The sequence below is a fragment of the Paramormyrops kingsleyae genome, chromosome 3 (genome assembly GCF_048594095.1).
Source record: "Paramormyrops kingsleyae isolate MSU_618 chromosome 3, PKINGS_0.4, whole genome shotgun sequence".
Classification (NCBI taxonomy): Eukaryota; Metazoa; Chordata; class Actinopteri; order Osteoglossiformes; family Mormyridae; genus Paramormyrops; species Paramormyrops kingsleyae.
Window position 1 is genome coordinate 27,372,204 of NC_132799.1, and position 13,932 is coordinate 27,386,135.

General features: G+C 42.7%; 1 protein-coding gene across 2 annotated transcripts in view; it reads right to left on the reverse strand.

Annotated features, from left to right (window-relative positions):
• plxnc1 (plexin C1) overlaps positions 1-13,932 on the reverse strand; it is a 50,858-nt gene that overhangs the window by 9,531 nt on the left and 27,395 nt on the right. Inside the window, exons 1-18 of one of the 2 annotated variants that reach the window (XM_072710036.1) lie at positions 9,030-9,956; positions 8,736-8,864; positions 8,223-8,357; positions 8,033-8,133; positions 7,290-7,383; positions 7,032-7,176; positions 6,563-6,665; positions 6,383-6,473; positions 5,827-5,868; positions 5,176-5,309; positions 4,727-4,903; positions 4,000-4,096; positions 3,667-3,852; positions 3,200-3,373; positions 3,008-3,110; positions 2,654-2,758; positions 2,358-2,464; positions 2,235-2,273 (exon numbers count right to left, since the gene is read on the reverse strand). In XM_072710036.1, coding sequence (XP_072566137.1) covers positions 2,235-2,273; positions 2,358-2,464; positions 2,654-2,758; positions 3,008-3,110; positions 3,200-3,373; positions 3,667-3,852; positions 4,000-4,096; positions 4,727-4,903; positions 5,176-5,309; positions 5,827-5,868; positions 6,383-6,473; positions 6,563-6,665; positions 7,032-7,176; positions 7,290-7,383; positions 8,033-8,133; positions 8,223-8,357; positions 8,736-8,864; positions 9,030-9,869 — 2,802 coding nt within the window. In that variant the 5' untranslated portion in view covers positions 9,870-9,956. Of the gene's footprint in view, positions 1-2,234; positions 2,274-2,357; positions 2,465-2,653; positions 2,759-3,007; positions 3,111-3,199; positions 3,374-3,666; positions 3,853-3,999; positions 4,097-4,726; positions 4,904-5,175; positions 5,310-5,826; positions 5,869-6,382; positions 6,474-6,562; positions 6,666-7,031; positions 7,177-7,289; positions 7,384-8,032; positions 8,134-8,222; positions 8,358-8,735; positions 8,865-9,029; positions 9,957-13,932 lie in introns of those variants that run through there. The other variant, XM_072710037.1, reaches the window with a different exon arrangement.

A 13,932-nucleotide genomic window follows, 5' to 3' on the forward strand; every position in this document is an offset into this window, starting at 1 on the left:
GGTAATATGATAATATCAGGGTAACACGATAGTATCAGGGTAATATGATAATATCAGGGTAACACGATAGTATCAGGGTAATATGATAGTATCAGGGTAATATGATAATATCAGGGTAACACGATAGTATCAGGGTAATATGATAGTATCAGGGTAATATGATAGTATCAGGGTAACACGATAGTATCAGGTAATATGATAATATCAGGGTAACATGATAGTATCAGGGTAATATGATAATATCAGGGTAACACTATAGTATCAGGGTAATATGATAATATCAGGGTAACACGATAGTATCAGGGTAATATGATAGTATCAGGGTAATATGATAATATCAGGGTAACACGATAGTATCAGGGTAATATGATAATATCAGGGTAACACGATAGTATCAGGGTAATATGATAGTATCAGGGTAATATGATAATATCAGGGTAACACGATAGTATCAGGGTAATATGATAATATCAGGGTAACACGATAGTATCAGGGTAATATGATAGTATCAGGGTAATATGATAGTATCAGGGTAACACGATAGTATCAGGTAATATGATAATATCAGGGTAACATGATAGTATCAGGGTAATATGATAATATCAGGGTAACACTATAGTATCAGGGTAATATGATAATATCAGGGTAACACGATAGTATCAGGGTAATATGATAATATCAGGGTAATATGATAATATCAGGGTAACACGATAGTATCAGGGTAATATGATAATATCAGGGTAACACGATAGTATCAGGGTAACACGATAGTATCAGGGTAACATGATAATATCAGGGTAACACGATAGTATCAGGGTAATATGATAATATCAGGGTAACACGATAGTATCAGGGTAATATGATAGTATCAGGGTAATATGATAATATCAGGGTAACACGATAGTATCAGGGTAATATGATAATATCAGGGTAACACGATAGTATCAGGGTAATATGATAGTATCAGGGTAATATGATAATATCAGGGTAACACGATAGTATCAGGGTAATATGATAATATCTACTGATGCTGGGTGATGGCAGCATCCATGCAGCTACATTTCCTGTCTCTAGTGATCATCTCATAGTGTTTAGCATCATATATTCTGCGCTTTTACCCCTGTATTTACTAGTATTTAGTTACTCTAATTACACTATGTAACACAAGTTTTATTCCTTAATAGTATGCGTTATTTCTTAATTGCTTATGTTGTAAAAGTATAGAAATGGCCATTATTCCCTTCAAACTTTGCTTTTGTGACCTGGATAATGAAATTAACCCACTTTCTTTGTAAAAACTGGCAAATTTGCACATTTTCATTTACATAGGTCTAAATAAAACAACATTTGAGTCAAGATTTATATGTATGTATAGTAAAGTTATACAAAAATGAACAAAACTATTCAGAAGTAAGTAGTTTTTAGAAATTTGCAGATAAACGGCCTGACCCTGTGCTCAGACTCCAGATTTCACTCTCAAATGTAAATGCAGTACCAGTCAAACGTCTGGACACACCTGCTGAAGATCCTTTTTTGTCAAGATAATGAGCCTAAGCACAGCTCACAGTTATGTAGTAAGTGTTACCTTATGAACAAGAAAAGAGTTGGAGTGCTGTGACAGCTGACCTGGCCCCCACAACCCCCCAGCCTAAGTCCTATAGAGCTGGTTTGGGATGAGCTGGATTGAAGAATAAGAGAAAGGTGGCCAACTTGTGCCCAGAATTTGTGGAAACTCCTTTAGGACTGTTAGAGAAGCATTCCAGGTGGCTACATCTGGGAGCTGATTGGAAGAACAAAAAGAGTCTGCTATGTCGTCATCGAAACAAAAGAGGGGTTTCTTTGGAGACTCTGTCCTCTCAGAAAATTTGAGATGCTGAATACTTCTCTTGGTCATTGCAATAATTGATGAGTATTACTTCATTGCCTCGGGGTCTACTATAAGTTTACTATAAGGTGAATAGCAGCTAAAATAGATACAAATGCATTAATAGTAGGTGTGGCAAGACCTTTGACTGGTACTGTTTGTGAACGTCTCAATGGAGAACAGGAAGGAATCTGTGAAAAGAAGTTCTCTAATGTACCTGTACTTACACTTGTGCAAATGGCACATAAAGCAATATTTCATGAAAACGAATCATGACTTATCCAAGGTGAAAAGGAAATTAGAGTCAGTTCACCTGAGTACAATATAAGCAAAAATATAAAGCATAGGACTTCAAATGTATGTAGCCCACCTGGTCAATATCCTTCATATAGTTACTCATAGATGAAGCCTGCAAAGAGAAACGGGGAGAACGAGGAGATCAGAGCCACATCGTTGCTGTTCAGGTCTCGGTACGTCTCAGTCAAAGCCTTACTTCAGGAAAAAAGATTCTGGAGGCAAAATGCTTGTAATCCAGGAAGGGGATCGTGCCGACATTTTCGATAAATTGTGATGTCTCTGTTATCTGCATGTCAACAAAGCCTGAGGAAAAGTCAGAGTGAACATGGTAAACGCAGAACTCCACACACACACACCAGCAGGTGTGTCGCTGAAATGAAAGGTAGCTTAATGGGAGTGTGCAGACATTTATCACACAATAACACACTGAAGAGCCTCTGTGGGACTACTGGGGAGACATGGTCCTGACTGGAAGTAGCCTTGCAGACTGACCTTGTCTGATCTCTTTTCTTATCTCACATTCCAGAGTGTCTAGATACTTGTTCATCTCTGCAGACAGCTTCTTCTTTTTGAAATGGTAAACCCACAGTAAAACACCTGCCCCATGCAAACACAAAAGACAGTTAGCAAATGAATTAGCTTCCTCTATTCAGAACCATATATGGTCTCGTTAGGAAGACAGAAAAAGCTGTGAAATACCCAGCTTGGTTTACCCAACAAGCCGGCAGTATGTCAGCATGTTGTTCTCTGCTGTTAGAGGCAGACACTAATATACAGGCCCAGCTTTCTGCATCTGACATAAGCGACTGGCACTGGTACGTGTGGCCTTTTCTACATTCAACTCACCTGTGATGATAAGAGCGATGAAAGCAAATACACCCAGGAGGATCCAGTAATATTTATTAGTATTTTGCTCTTCGAGCTGCTTTGAGAAATTCCCCAGCACTATCTGAACCAAAAAAATGTAAACCAAAATAATGAATCTCATCCAATAGATGACGTGTCAACTGGAAAGTGGGATGACAGAGAACGCCTTACCCTGACTGACTGAATGCTACCCTTTGACTGGTTGCTTATTTTGCAAGTCACAGAATCCTCTGCCATGTCGTTACCCAATATGATCGATTCCACTTCACACTGATGCTGCTGATCGTCCACCGTGGCAGTTATGTTCAGCTCCTGCCCAGTTAAGTTTAGCTTGTCCACCTTTTTCTGAAACGCAGAGACGTTCACTCAGAAGATCAGTGTTTCAGCACCTGCACCGAGAGTCTGAGTCCCGGCCGAAGCCTGACCTGTAATCCTGAGCTTTAGTATAAGAAGTAAGTTGTTTGGGATGAAAGGGATTTCAGGGCGATTCAATAAATACATAACAGCATAATGTATCAAACTGAAGTTTAGACGGCATGTTATTCTGTGTGATCAAACCTTTAATTTATCAGGTATTATAAGCTATGCGACAGAAGAACGGTTCTGCTTCAGAGCAGAGGAGCCTACAGGGTCTTTACCGCAATGACGATCCGCAGGTCACTTCCCACAGGTGTGGCTTTGAAGCTGGTGAATTCGGGATTTGGGAGGTATGTTAGCTGCACACATTCCCTTGTTTCGTTTGCCAGGCACAGGAGGATTAACTCTCCTTGTAGCGTCCCATTGGGTGCTGACTCCAGGTTGGGTGGGGTGCGGAACTCGAACCTCTGAAAATGTAGGTTTAAAACATGGAGCACCATATGTAAGGTAGGACTGGTGTTGACCTGGGGAGGCTGAGTCACTGAGAGGGACCAATGGGGTCATTGTCTAAAGTGTTGAGAAGACTGGATGTTGAGGATGAGCAGACTACTAACCTTGGAGCTAGAATTCCCGATGTGCGCTTTTCCGCACAGCTCTATCCCATCCACCAAATCCAGCTTTTCACCAAAGATTGTGACCTTTCTTCCTCCACTGGTTTTGACACAGAAAAATTCATATCAGCCGTCAATATGGCTTTTGCCAGAAAGATTGAAAGTGCTTCACTTTTTGAAGTCCTGAGTGCCTTTCAATCACTAATGATCAGCAACTTAACAAACCACAACACAGTGAAATTCCTTTTAACCCTGAATAAGTCATTTGTTTTGATTTGCTGAGGGAATCCCCCCCCCACAGAAATTAATATAAGAATTTCCACATGTACAGAGTCAATATGATAACCAATTTTTTTGGCCAAACGAGGACTGAAGTTAGAAATTTAGCTTGCTGCATATGTGCTTGAATACAGAAAGAATGAATGCGATTTTAATGCTGCCAGCTGCATAGTTTTTTCTGACACATGCACATGGCTGGAGCTGAAGGGCTGTCGGATTTTCATACAGTATACAGCCATGTCTCAGTGGGTTAGTGTGCTGTGCATGAGGGGAGTGTTCAAACCATCCATCTGAGGGAGTTCATTGGGAGTTTCTGGCAGAAAGTGAGTATTGGCATTCAAACCCACTAATCAAATTGCTGGCTTCTGTGGAGGAGGGACTGACTGGAAGTTTTCAGCCTATCAACAATCTGAACTCATAGCAGGCCCATGTGGTCACAAAGGAGACTCACCTGGCCCAGGTGTTGCTGGGAGAAATGGCAGTACAGTGTGGCAGGGGTCTGTACATGACTGACTGTGAGCCAACACACCTTCCGTCGGGCAACAATGCGCAAACGGTCATCATATCAACCTTCCAGCCGGGAAGGTTAAACCGTAGGCTGTGTGCCGTCTGGGCCAATACCTGCAATCTGCACACACAGCTCCAAGGTCACAGGGAAAGGTCACCCAAACCATGGGCAAGAGGTCAATGATCATCTGTGACTATGGTAATGAGATGTCTCACACACTGAGCAGATTCTGGAAAACTCTAGGAACTAAGGGATGGACTATGTTCCATTGTGCTCTGATTGTCACTAGTATGACAATAAAAGCGATAAGTAACTCATGAAAGTCATAAATGGGCTTTACTGAGAAAATTTGCCAGAAATCAACAGGAATTTCTGTAGAATGACAAACTCACTCCTCTGAGTAGCATTCCACTGTCCCCTGAAGACGTATCTTTGTTACGTGATCAAGGTTCTCCCCCAACATCTTAACATTGTTTTTGCCGTGAAAGGAGATGACACTCGGAATAACAGAGTGCACTTCTGGCTCCTGGAAGAAATAAAATATATACAGAGGAGAATGTAATCTGTCCCTAGCACCTGTACAACAGCATGCATTGCTTATAGTGCAGGAACACACTTCACAGGTGTTATTTAATAACATCATTCCAAAACATGACGACAAATTAACTATGGAATGAACCATTTTACCACTAGGAAGCTAAAGCTTAAAAATTTAGATTTTATTTCTTTATATGTTTTATTATCTTTTTGTTCTTTCCCAGAAAAAAATAAAGTAAGACATAAATGTATAGGTATTTCTACCATATTTTCAGCAAAGGACGACTTTGGGTGAATCTTGTGATTCACTGAAGCACCAGTGTTAGAGGTTCTGAAACCCATTTGTTCAGGTCATTTAACTAGTTCTTCAGTTTAAATTGGTTAATTTTGAATTAACTGCAGCCTCGTGTCCCATTTCAACTATGATTGTACTCATGCAAAAGAACAGAAGAGAATGAATGATGGACAGACATCAAATTTACTGACGGACAAGGAAAATATCTTACTGAATAATTCGAAGGAGGACGTGTGACATTTTCACAGACATCCTGCAAAAGAAAAAAAAAAACAACTAATTTGGCACAATCCAGTGGGTAGGTGTTGCCACCAAAATGAATAAGAATAAACCACCAACTGAAAATCACTAATTTGGAGGAAAGGTTTAATTCAATTTCAATTCAATTTATTTTTATATAGCTCCTTTCACAACAGAGTCATCCCAAGGTGCTTTTCGTGGATGTGTTGTGATACATTAAACATCATTAGAGAGAGTAAAACAGAATGAGAAAATGGAGGGAAATAAATTAAATAAAGAAAGTCAGATGACAAGGGAGGAGAGGAACCAAAAATTCCCAAGTAAAAAAAAACGCAGAAAAAAAAACCCTTCAACTGGCTGCCCCCCCCCCCACCCCCCACCCTGGGCAGACTAACATTACTGAGAACAGAAACGAGTGGACTTTCATGCTAAAGGCAGGTATAAGATGTGATTAAGGATCAAGACAAAGGATGTTCTGCTTATAAACTGACCTCCTGGATATTTCTAGGTGACGCTCCGGATCTTACCTCTGCCTGAGCTTGATGTAACTTCCCATTAGGCCAGGAACAGGTTTGTGAACTAGACCAGGTACAACCACTTGTGACACACGCATAACACCTGTGTAGAGTATACAGGGGGTTACTGAGTGCATGGACATGCACATTTTGTTAGAGGACACAGTGAATGCAGTGGACGCAGTGACTTACTGGGCAACTGAAGACGCTGCTGTAATATTCGGGCAGTTCTTTACAACCAGATGTTCAGTTATTCCCTCCCCTGCTACAGTGATTCTTACTGCAATATTAAAGCCTGTAAAAAACAGCAAGTTACTCAACACAGCTTGCAAATGTAATTCATATAACCCATTTGTATCAAAGTTGATGCAGCCAGACAGAGTCCTTGCAGTTTGCTGCAAGTGAGAGCTATTAGCTTATTTTAGGCACCTGTTACTATATCCTTCGCTTCTCCGGCATCTTTCTTAGACTGCAGTGTTTACTGACAGTCTGGTTCTCCAGAGTGCTCCAACCACACAAGGAGTACTTATTTTACAAAACTAACATTTAGATTTTAAATTCTATATTAGCATGAATTCTTGAACAGCTACAAACAGGCAGCAATTCCACACATAAAGCATTCTTAGTGAATATAGACCCAAAAATAAGGTGAAACCACTACCTCCTGTTTGGAGATTGTGAACTGGAAATGTGCAGGAACAGGGGGAAGCTGGTTTGTCACAAATATCTGAGCCCACAGCATCGAAGGAGCAAGACACAGAGGATCCGTTTGGAAGTCTCATGGGAGTGGTGACATTTACTGTGATCTTCAGAGAGAGTGCAAAAATACAGAAATATGCTGGATTAGCAAGGCAAGAATATTGGTCTAGTGTATAGACAGATAAATGAAATTATCAAGCAATAAGTTATGATTTCCTACCATGTCAGATGAAACACTTTCTATTTGCAAAGATGTCATTCTCCTATACACAGACCTTACAGTTGCTCCCGGACATTCAGAGTTAAACATACATCTAGAATAATGAAAAAAATTATGGGAGATTAATGGGAGATTAATGAGTCTGTGTTAGCAAAGACCCTATGGTCTGATTCTAAGCTTCACTCTCTCCTGTATATATGTGTCTTAAAAGAGAGTTAGAAGGAGTGCAAGATGTACACAAGGCAAATAATTTCACTTCAAAGATTACAAGGCACAGCTAAGATTTGTATAATGAAGTATTACAGTATATACAGTCAGTCATGTTTAGACCCCTGCTACACTGTAATGCCATTTCTCCCAGCAACACCTGGGCCAGGTGAGTCCCTTTGTGGTCACACTGGCCTGCTATTAGCTTCTGAGGACTCAAACTGAGGATCATTCAGAGAAAGTTCATTATGATATATTATGATTATATATGAGAGACATGATGGCTGAAGCTGAGGAAAAACACCTCTATTTGAAAACATCTGCGGTCAGTGTCAGAGCACAACATGAAGTCAGGGCCACTAAATATTAACTAACATTAAAGGCAAACACAAGTGTTATACATTTAGCCATATAACTATGAGTTTGAAGTCCTAATAGGTGCCCAGCTGCTGTACACCTCAACCAGGTACTTAACTACGCAGATAAAATCATTGCCATAAAGTATCAGCAAGCTTAATATTGTGAAGGACAGAGACCTCTTCATAGGCACACACCACCCACAGAAAGGATCCTGTGCAGACCAGCAGTCCCTCATGCTGCTGTATTGGTCACACTGAGCCACACTGACTGCTCTCAGCTGTAAAACAAAGTGGAAATTATCACCAAGGGTCAACAGAAACTAGCAAAGGTAACTGATGGTCTGTAATGTGACATGACAGAAGTCACCTGGTTTCCCGTCACCATGTAGATACGCTTTTTATCCTCTGGGTCTAGAAGCATTTTGTAGAACACGGGGACGTCATCGTCAGATTGGTACAGGACCCTTGGACAGGTGGGTTTAAGGTTCCCATCAAGTGAGATCTCCGACAAAAGATACACAAGAAAAGTTTATTTTCATATAGAGGTTTTTGGAGAATATCCACCAATCGCCACTTTCACTTATGCATGTGTCCTAAACTCAGACAATGGACTCGCTGAGCATTTGACAAATATGGCATTGTGGATCAATCCTAATAATGGGGGATTCAGCCATCCTTTTTTTGTCTCAGCCCCCTGAAAAATTGTTACTCTAAATAAATTTAATGCTTTTGTTCTGTATTTCTTAGGGGCTGAGCCCCCCCCCCCCCCCCCCCTAGAATCGCCCCTGGAATCTTCTCATGATTATTATCCGTCACCTTCAGGCATGGAGCCAAAAGGTCATAGTGAAAACGTGCCGGGTATCATGTTCCTGAATCCTACCTTAATCAGCTGCCCATTAGCTGTCCCAACGAACAGAACCACCCATGAGCCAAAAGACACAGCGGCCACCGATGTCATTGAGGGATGTGTGAACGCCACAGCTTCTGGCTTCAGATCACCCTGAGGATTCTATACCCGAAACGATTGAAGCCACGTTTATAAAAAGGGTAGCTGACAGTTTGTAACTGAATACTCTGACACATTCTACTCCCCTACATGCAGCAATACTTCCACAAATAGTATAAATATTTACTTCACTTCAACACAGATATTAAAAAAACGCAGTGCACATACCTTTGTAATGTTGTAAATGGCCAGCGCTGTATTTCTTTGATCGCTCGTATTACCGGCTGTAAAAACACCTGCCCAGTATCCAGGAAAATCACCGCCGATGTAAGAGGAGGAGACGAGCTTCCAGCGAGACTTTTCGTCGCAGCACGATAGAGACTGATGTCGGGTGGATTGTAAAACTGCGCTCTTATCGCCTTTGCTTTGCATTCGAAGTAGTTGAACATTTTTGTTCGATTGTACGTTTACAAATATATAAATCTCTGTACCAAGTTGGAAACCGTCTACAAAATGTATGCTTGCTTTTAAGTCATGCGTAGGTGTTAGGCCAGATGCAATCTCCGAGAATATTTCACCGTCCTGTGCATGCATCGTGTTTCGCAGAGTTATTGTGTTATTGAAGTTGGTCAAACAGTTCCCGACATTTTCGTTGGTCTCTATCACCCCAGACATTAGATACGCGCCGCTCCCCAACTCCACCAGAAAGCAGAGAGAAGACGCGTTATAATTAAATGGAGTCATGGAGCTGTTTTCTGCATATATTAATTTAGAAACATTGTTTAAATCAAGAACCTCGCAATATCCACAGTTTCTCGTGACACAAGTGACTAAGGTGTTATTTCTTTCAAACACCACTAAAACCTTCACTCTGCCTGGCTCCGACCCGGAGAGGTCTCTGGTTTTCTCCACCGTTAAGTTGCGGTTCATTTGGTAGAGCTGAGCTCCGGCGGCGACGTAGATGCTCCTTTTCCATACAGCGAGGTTATCGATCTGTTTATCAAACGTATGACTGTAGTCACAACGGCTGAGGCCGATGAAAAAAATAAAGATGATAGCCGTCCTCATGCTTCAGTTATAGGATAAACTGCTTTACAGACCGCTGTCAGATGCCTCCATTCGGAGAGTTTCTCAAACTTCCTTTTCTGTCACTGCGTCCCGCGTCCCTTTATTGTCAAGCGGGAGGACCTTGTTACGCGGCTGTGTGTTAATATTAACATGCTCGGCTGACGAGGAAACGTCAAAAAATAATGACAGTGATAAAACGAAAATAAATGGAATAGCAACCTACAACAAAACGTCAGAGAAAGTATGCAAGTAGAATATGCCCTCTTAAATGTGGAGTTAACAACACTAACAGCAAACTTGAGTATTAATATAAAGAATGATGTTAAGTGTAGAATTATATTTCCAATACGAACTGTTAATGATAAGGCTGTACCGTAACACCATTCCATTAGGTAAGTGTCGCTTCATTTGGACCCCGATATATAATGGAAGTGTGTCATTTTTTATAAGTACAATTATTATTTTATTTATATCTATTTTAGCTCATGTAATGGAATATTTTAAATAACTTCAATAGTCGGTAATTTCATTTCAGTTGGTGTTATTTTTTTTCGTGGTGACACTGATGTACGTTGGATACGCCCTGAACCACTAGTGATGCGGCAGCGGCCCCTAGCGATCGATAAAATAACTTATGACTACGGGAGAGAAGTTGGCCCCTGATCTTCTCTCTTCCCACTGTGCAGACCCCTGAGCATAACAAGGGACCCAGCGGCAGCGCCACGCTTGTCACGAGAGCCCCTGAAATTCACCATAGATGGTCTACTTTGTCACACTGAAGCTGATCTGTCAAATGAGCAGAGGTTGTGGGCCGCACATGAGTACCCCAGTGCCGTAGCCCCTTTAAGAAATTTACCTCCGGCAAAAACACTAGGCTATAAACCAAGCGGCCTTGGGTTTGAAGCCAGCTCCAGTAATACCTCTGAAATAATCTACTTCTATTTGGAAAATAGTCTCACTATATACACCTTACTTCAACATAACTTACAAATACCATACAGTATGTATCGTAACATAATGTAAAACACTGGCTACAGACCAAGAGGTCATGAGATCAAATCCAGCTTGAGCTGCCACTCTGAAAATAACCTACTTAGCTTTCAATTGGATTGATAAAAGGCTTATATACACCTTACTTCAGCAAAACTTTATCATATTTTTTTTATACAAATCCTATAAAATACAATACAATATAATAATAATATTAATTATTATTATTACGAATCTATTATAATACTATATAAATGTAAAATACACAATATAAGAAAATCATTCATAAAAATTGAATTAGTTGTAAAAAGCATTTAATTAATGTGGCTCCTTGTACTTTGCCTTCCACTCTTCAAATGACTTCACTTCCGCCTTTTCACAGAAGATTTTATTTCAGAACCATATGTGCCCAAACTCCTGCTTCCATGGCTGCCCACACTGCTCACACATGTAGTGCTGATGGATCATACGAGGTGGGATGGGAGACCCTGTATCCTGGCCAAGGCTTCAGCTGCTTCCTTGCTGGGTAAGGGAGCCTGGGGGTGGGTAAGGGAGCCTGGGGGTTGGTAAGGGAGCCTGGGGGTGTGTAAGGGAGCCTGGGGGTGTGTAAGGGAGCCTGGGGGTGTGTAAGGGAGCCTGGGGGTGGGTTAGGGAGCCTGGGGGTGGGTTAGGGAGCCTGGGGGTGTGTAAGGGAGCCTTGGGGTGTGTAAGGGAGCCTGGGGGTGGGTAAGGGAGCCTGGGGGTGGGGTAAGGGAGCCTGCAGTGTCAGCGGGGCGGCTATGGGTGCTTCTGATCCTGCTGTAGTCTTGCAGGATGGCAGCCCAGCTGTTCAGCTGCACCTCAGCAATCATCTGGCCAGCTGGGTGAGGAGAACAGAGCTCCAAGCAGATGGCCTCCACAAGTCTGCTCATGTGAGGCCACTGTGCAGGCCTGGTGCCTTGGCCCAGCAAGCAGCTGCTCAGAGAAATGTAGAGGTTAGGTCAAGTGTAACACACCAGAAGAGAATGCATGCCTGGTAATATCATTGTCTGCACATACAATTGACTTACCATTTCAGGCTTTCCTACACACTTGTCTTGGAGTGTCTGGCCTTGAACCTGCCCTGCAGGACCCGGTCCCTGTGCCTTGGTGGGTAGGGGACACGCTGCCTGTCTCTGTCCAGCAGGTTGTTCCAGAGAGAGACGATGCTGGCAACGTGACTGTCTGAGACACAGAGCTCATGGTTGTAAATACCACACTCCACATATAGGGGCGCCCTCTCGCGACTGCATGGGGGCGGTCCTGAAACCAGAGACCTCACACGTCATCTGAAGAGGACATAAAGAGAGTGGATATCTGTAGATTCATCGGTAGGAGAATGAAGTTTTGTTCTTACGCTGTGGCTCCGTGCGACAGGTTTTATTATGTTAAGATAGTTGAGAACTTCGGCTGTAAGCCAGCGGATAATTTCAGAGTTTTGTGGACGGCTCTCTGTTCCTGAATCGACAAGAATGAACCACCATCGAGCCTCAAGGCTTCGAGTCACGAAACACACGCAACGGTAGCTGCTTCCCGTTAGACTCCCGCCAGCGCGCAGGAAGATGCCGACACCGCGGGACTCCCACCCTGAAACACGCCTGAAACTCCGCTCCTCCGACGCCAAGCTTCGCGGGAGCATCATCCTGACACGCATTGGGGAATCCAGCTCAACGCTGCGAGTCACTCAGCACAAGGGGTTTTGTCTTAAATTAATACTGTTTCATCTGGGCAGTGTTGTGTTTAGCTAAATTTATGCTTATATTCACAGTTAACATGGACATCACATTTGCATTCTGTTGTGTTCTGTACATTCGCCAATAGGTGGCGACAGAGGGCAAGGCTTGCTCTCCATGTGTGCTTCCCCAGAAGAAGAAAAAGAAGAATACAGAGAGACTGAAAATACCATGCTGCCGTGCTGTGTGTGATTTCGTTTACTCCTTATCCTGCTTTTACCACTCCAGTCAGTCACCACGCAACATAACACATTCTTCTGCAGATGCCCTCCGTCAGCGTGGACATCACACTCGCATTGTTCTGCAGAATGCGCTTCACCAGGCTTTCTGTCCTCTCCTGGCTTTGCTGGATCTGCTCCGTCCAGGTGTTCTGCATCTGCTGCATGGCGCCTCCTCCTCCATGATGGTGTCACTCTAGGCCCTACAGAAAGAACTGAAAAACAAACCTCAATTATACTTATTTACCAGAGGAAAATAATGTCAATCCAAGGTAGGCGTGCTGGCTGCTTTCTGCAGTCGAGGAGTGTTACTCCTCCACAGGGAGCCCTAGTTATTATGCCTGTACTGCGTTAGATTGCCCCAGTGACATAGCCGCCACACTCCAGTTGTTGCTACTGGTTAAGTGTATGAAAACTGACACCTCAGACTGGCACCAAACCAATTTCCGTTTTTTGAGTCATGATATCTCCCATTACTGTGTCCCCGGGTGCATCAATCTGCCATGACCTCATGATGAGCACATGCACACTTTGACCACTTCAGAGTGTACTCACACTAGCTGATCTGTACCATGCCCAAACATGTTTGACCCCCAAAGTCCAGTCAATTTGGCTAGTGTGATAGCTCTGTACTATGCCCGGGCTCAGTACACTTGCTTGAAGGGGTTAGGACCCGGGCACGGTTAGTTGGACTCAGGCACGGTATGCATCTATTGTGATTGCTAATCGTACCTGGGCATGGAACACAGACCTGACATCAATGATGCAACTGACACACACATGTGCACATGTACACTATAGATGAATTGGACCCGGAAGGAATGGATCACGAATGGATGAAGTTGCTATTTATATCAGTCCTTAAAAGGACCACACAAATAGCAACGATATCACAGAGACAATCAATGGCAGGGAAACGTGGGAAGGTAACACACTAGACAGGAAGGCTCACACACAGTAGATCATAATACAACATTACAGCAAGTAATGAGGTGGCCAAGGAACCGCAGCCTTTGAAATACACCTGCGGAGCTGTGCATGAAATGTACACGGCCTTGCAGAGTTTGGCTTCAAGGTCCCAACTTCGAGCCCAACATGCCACAT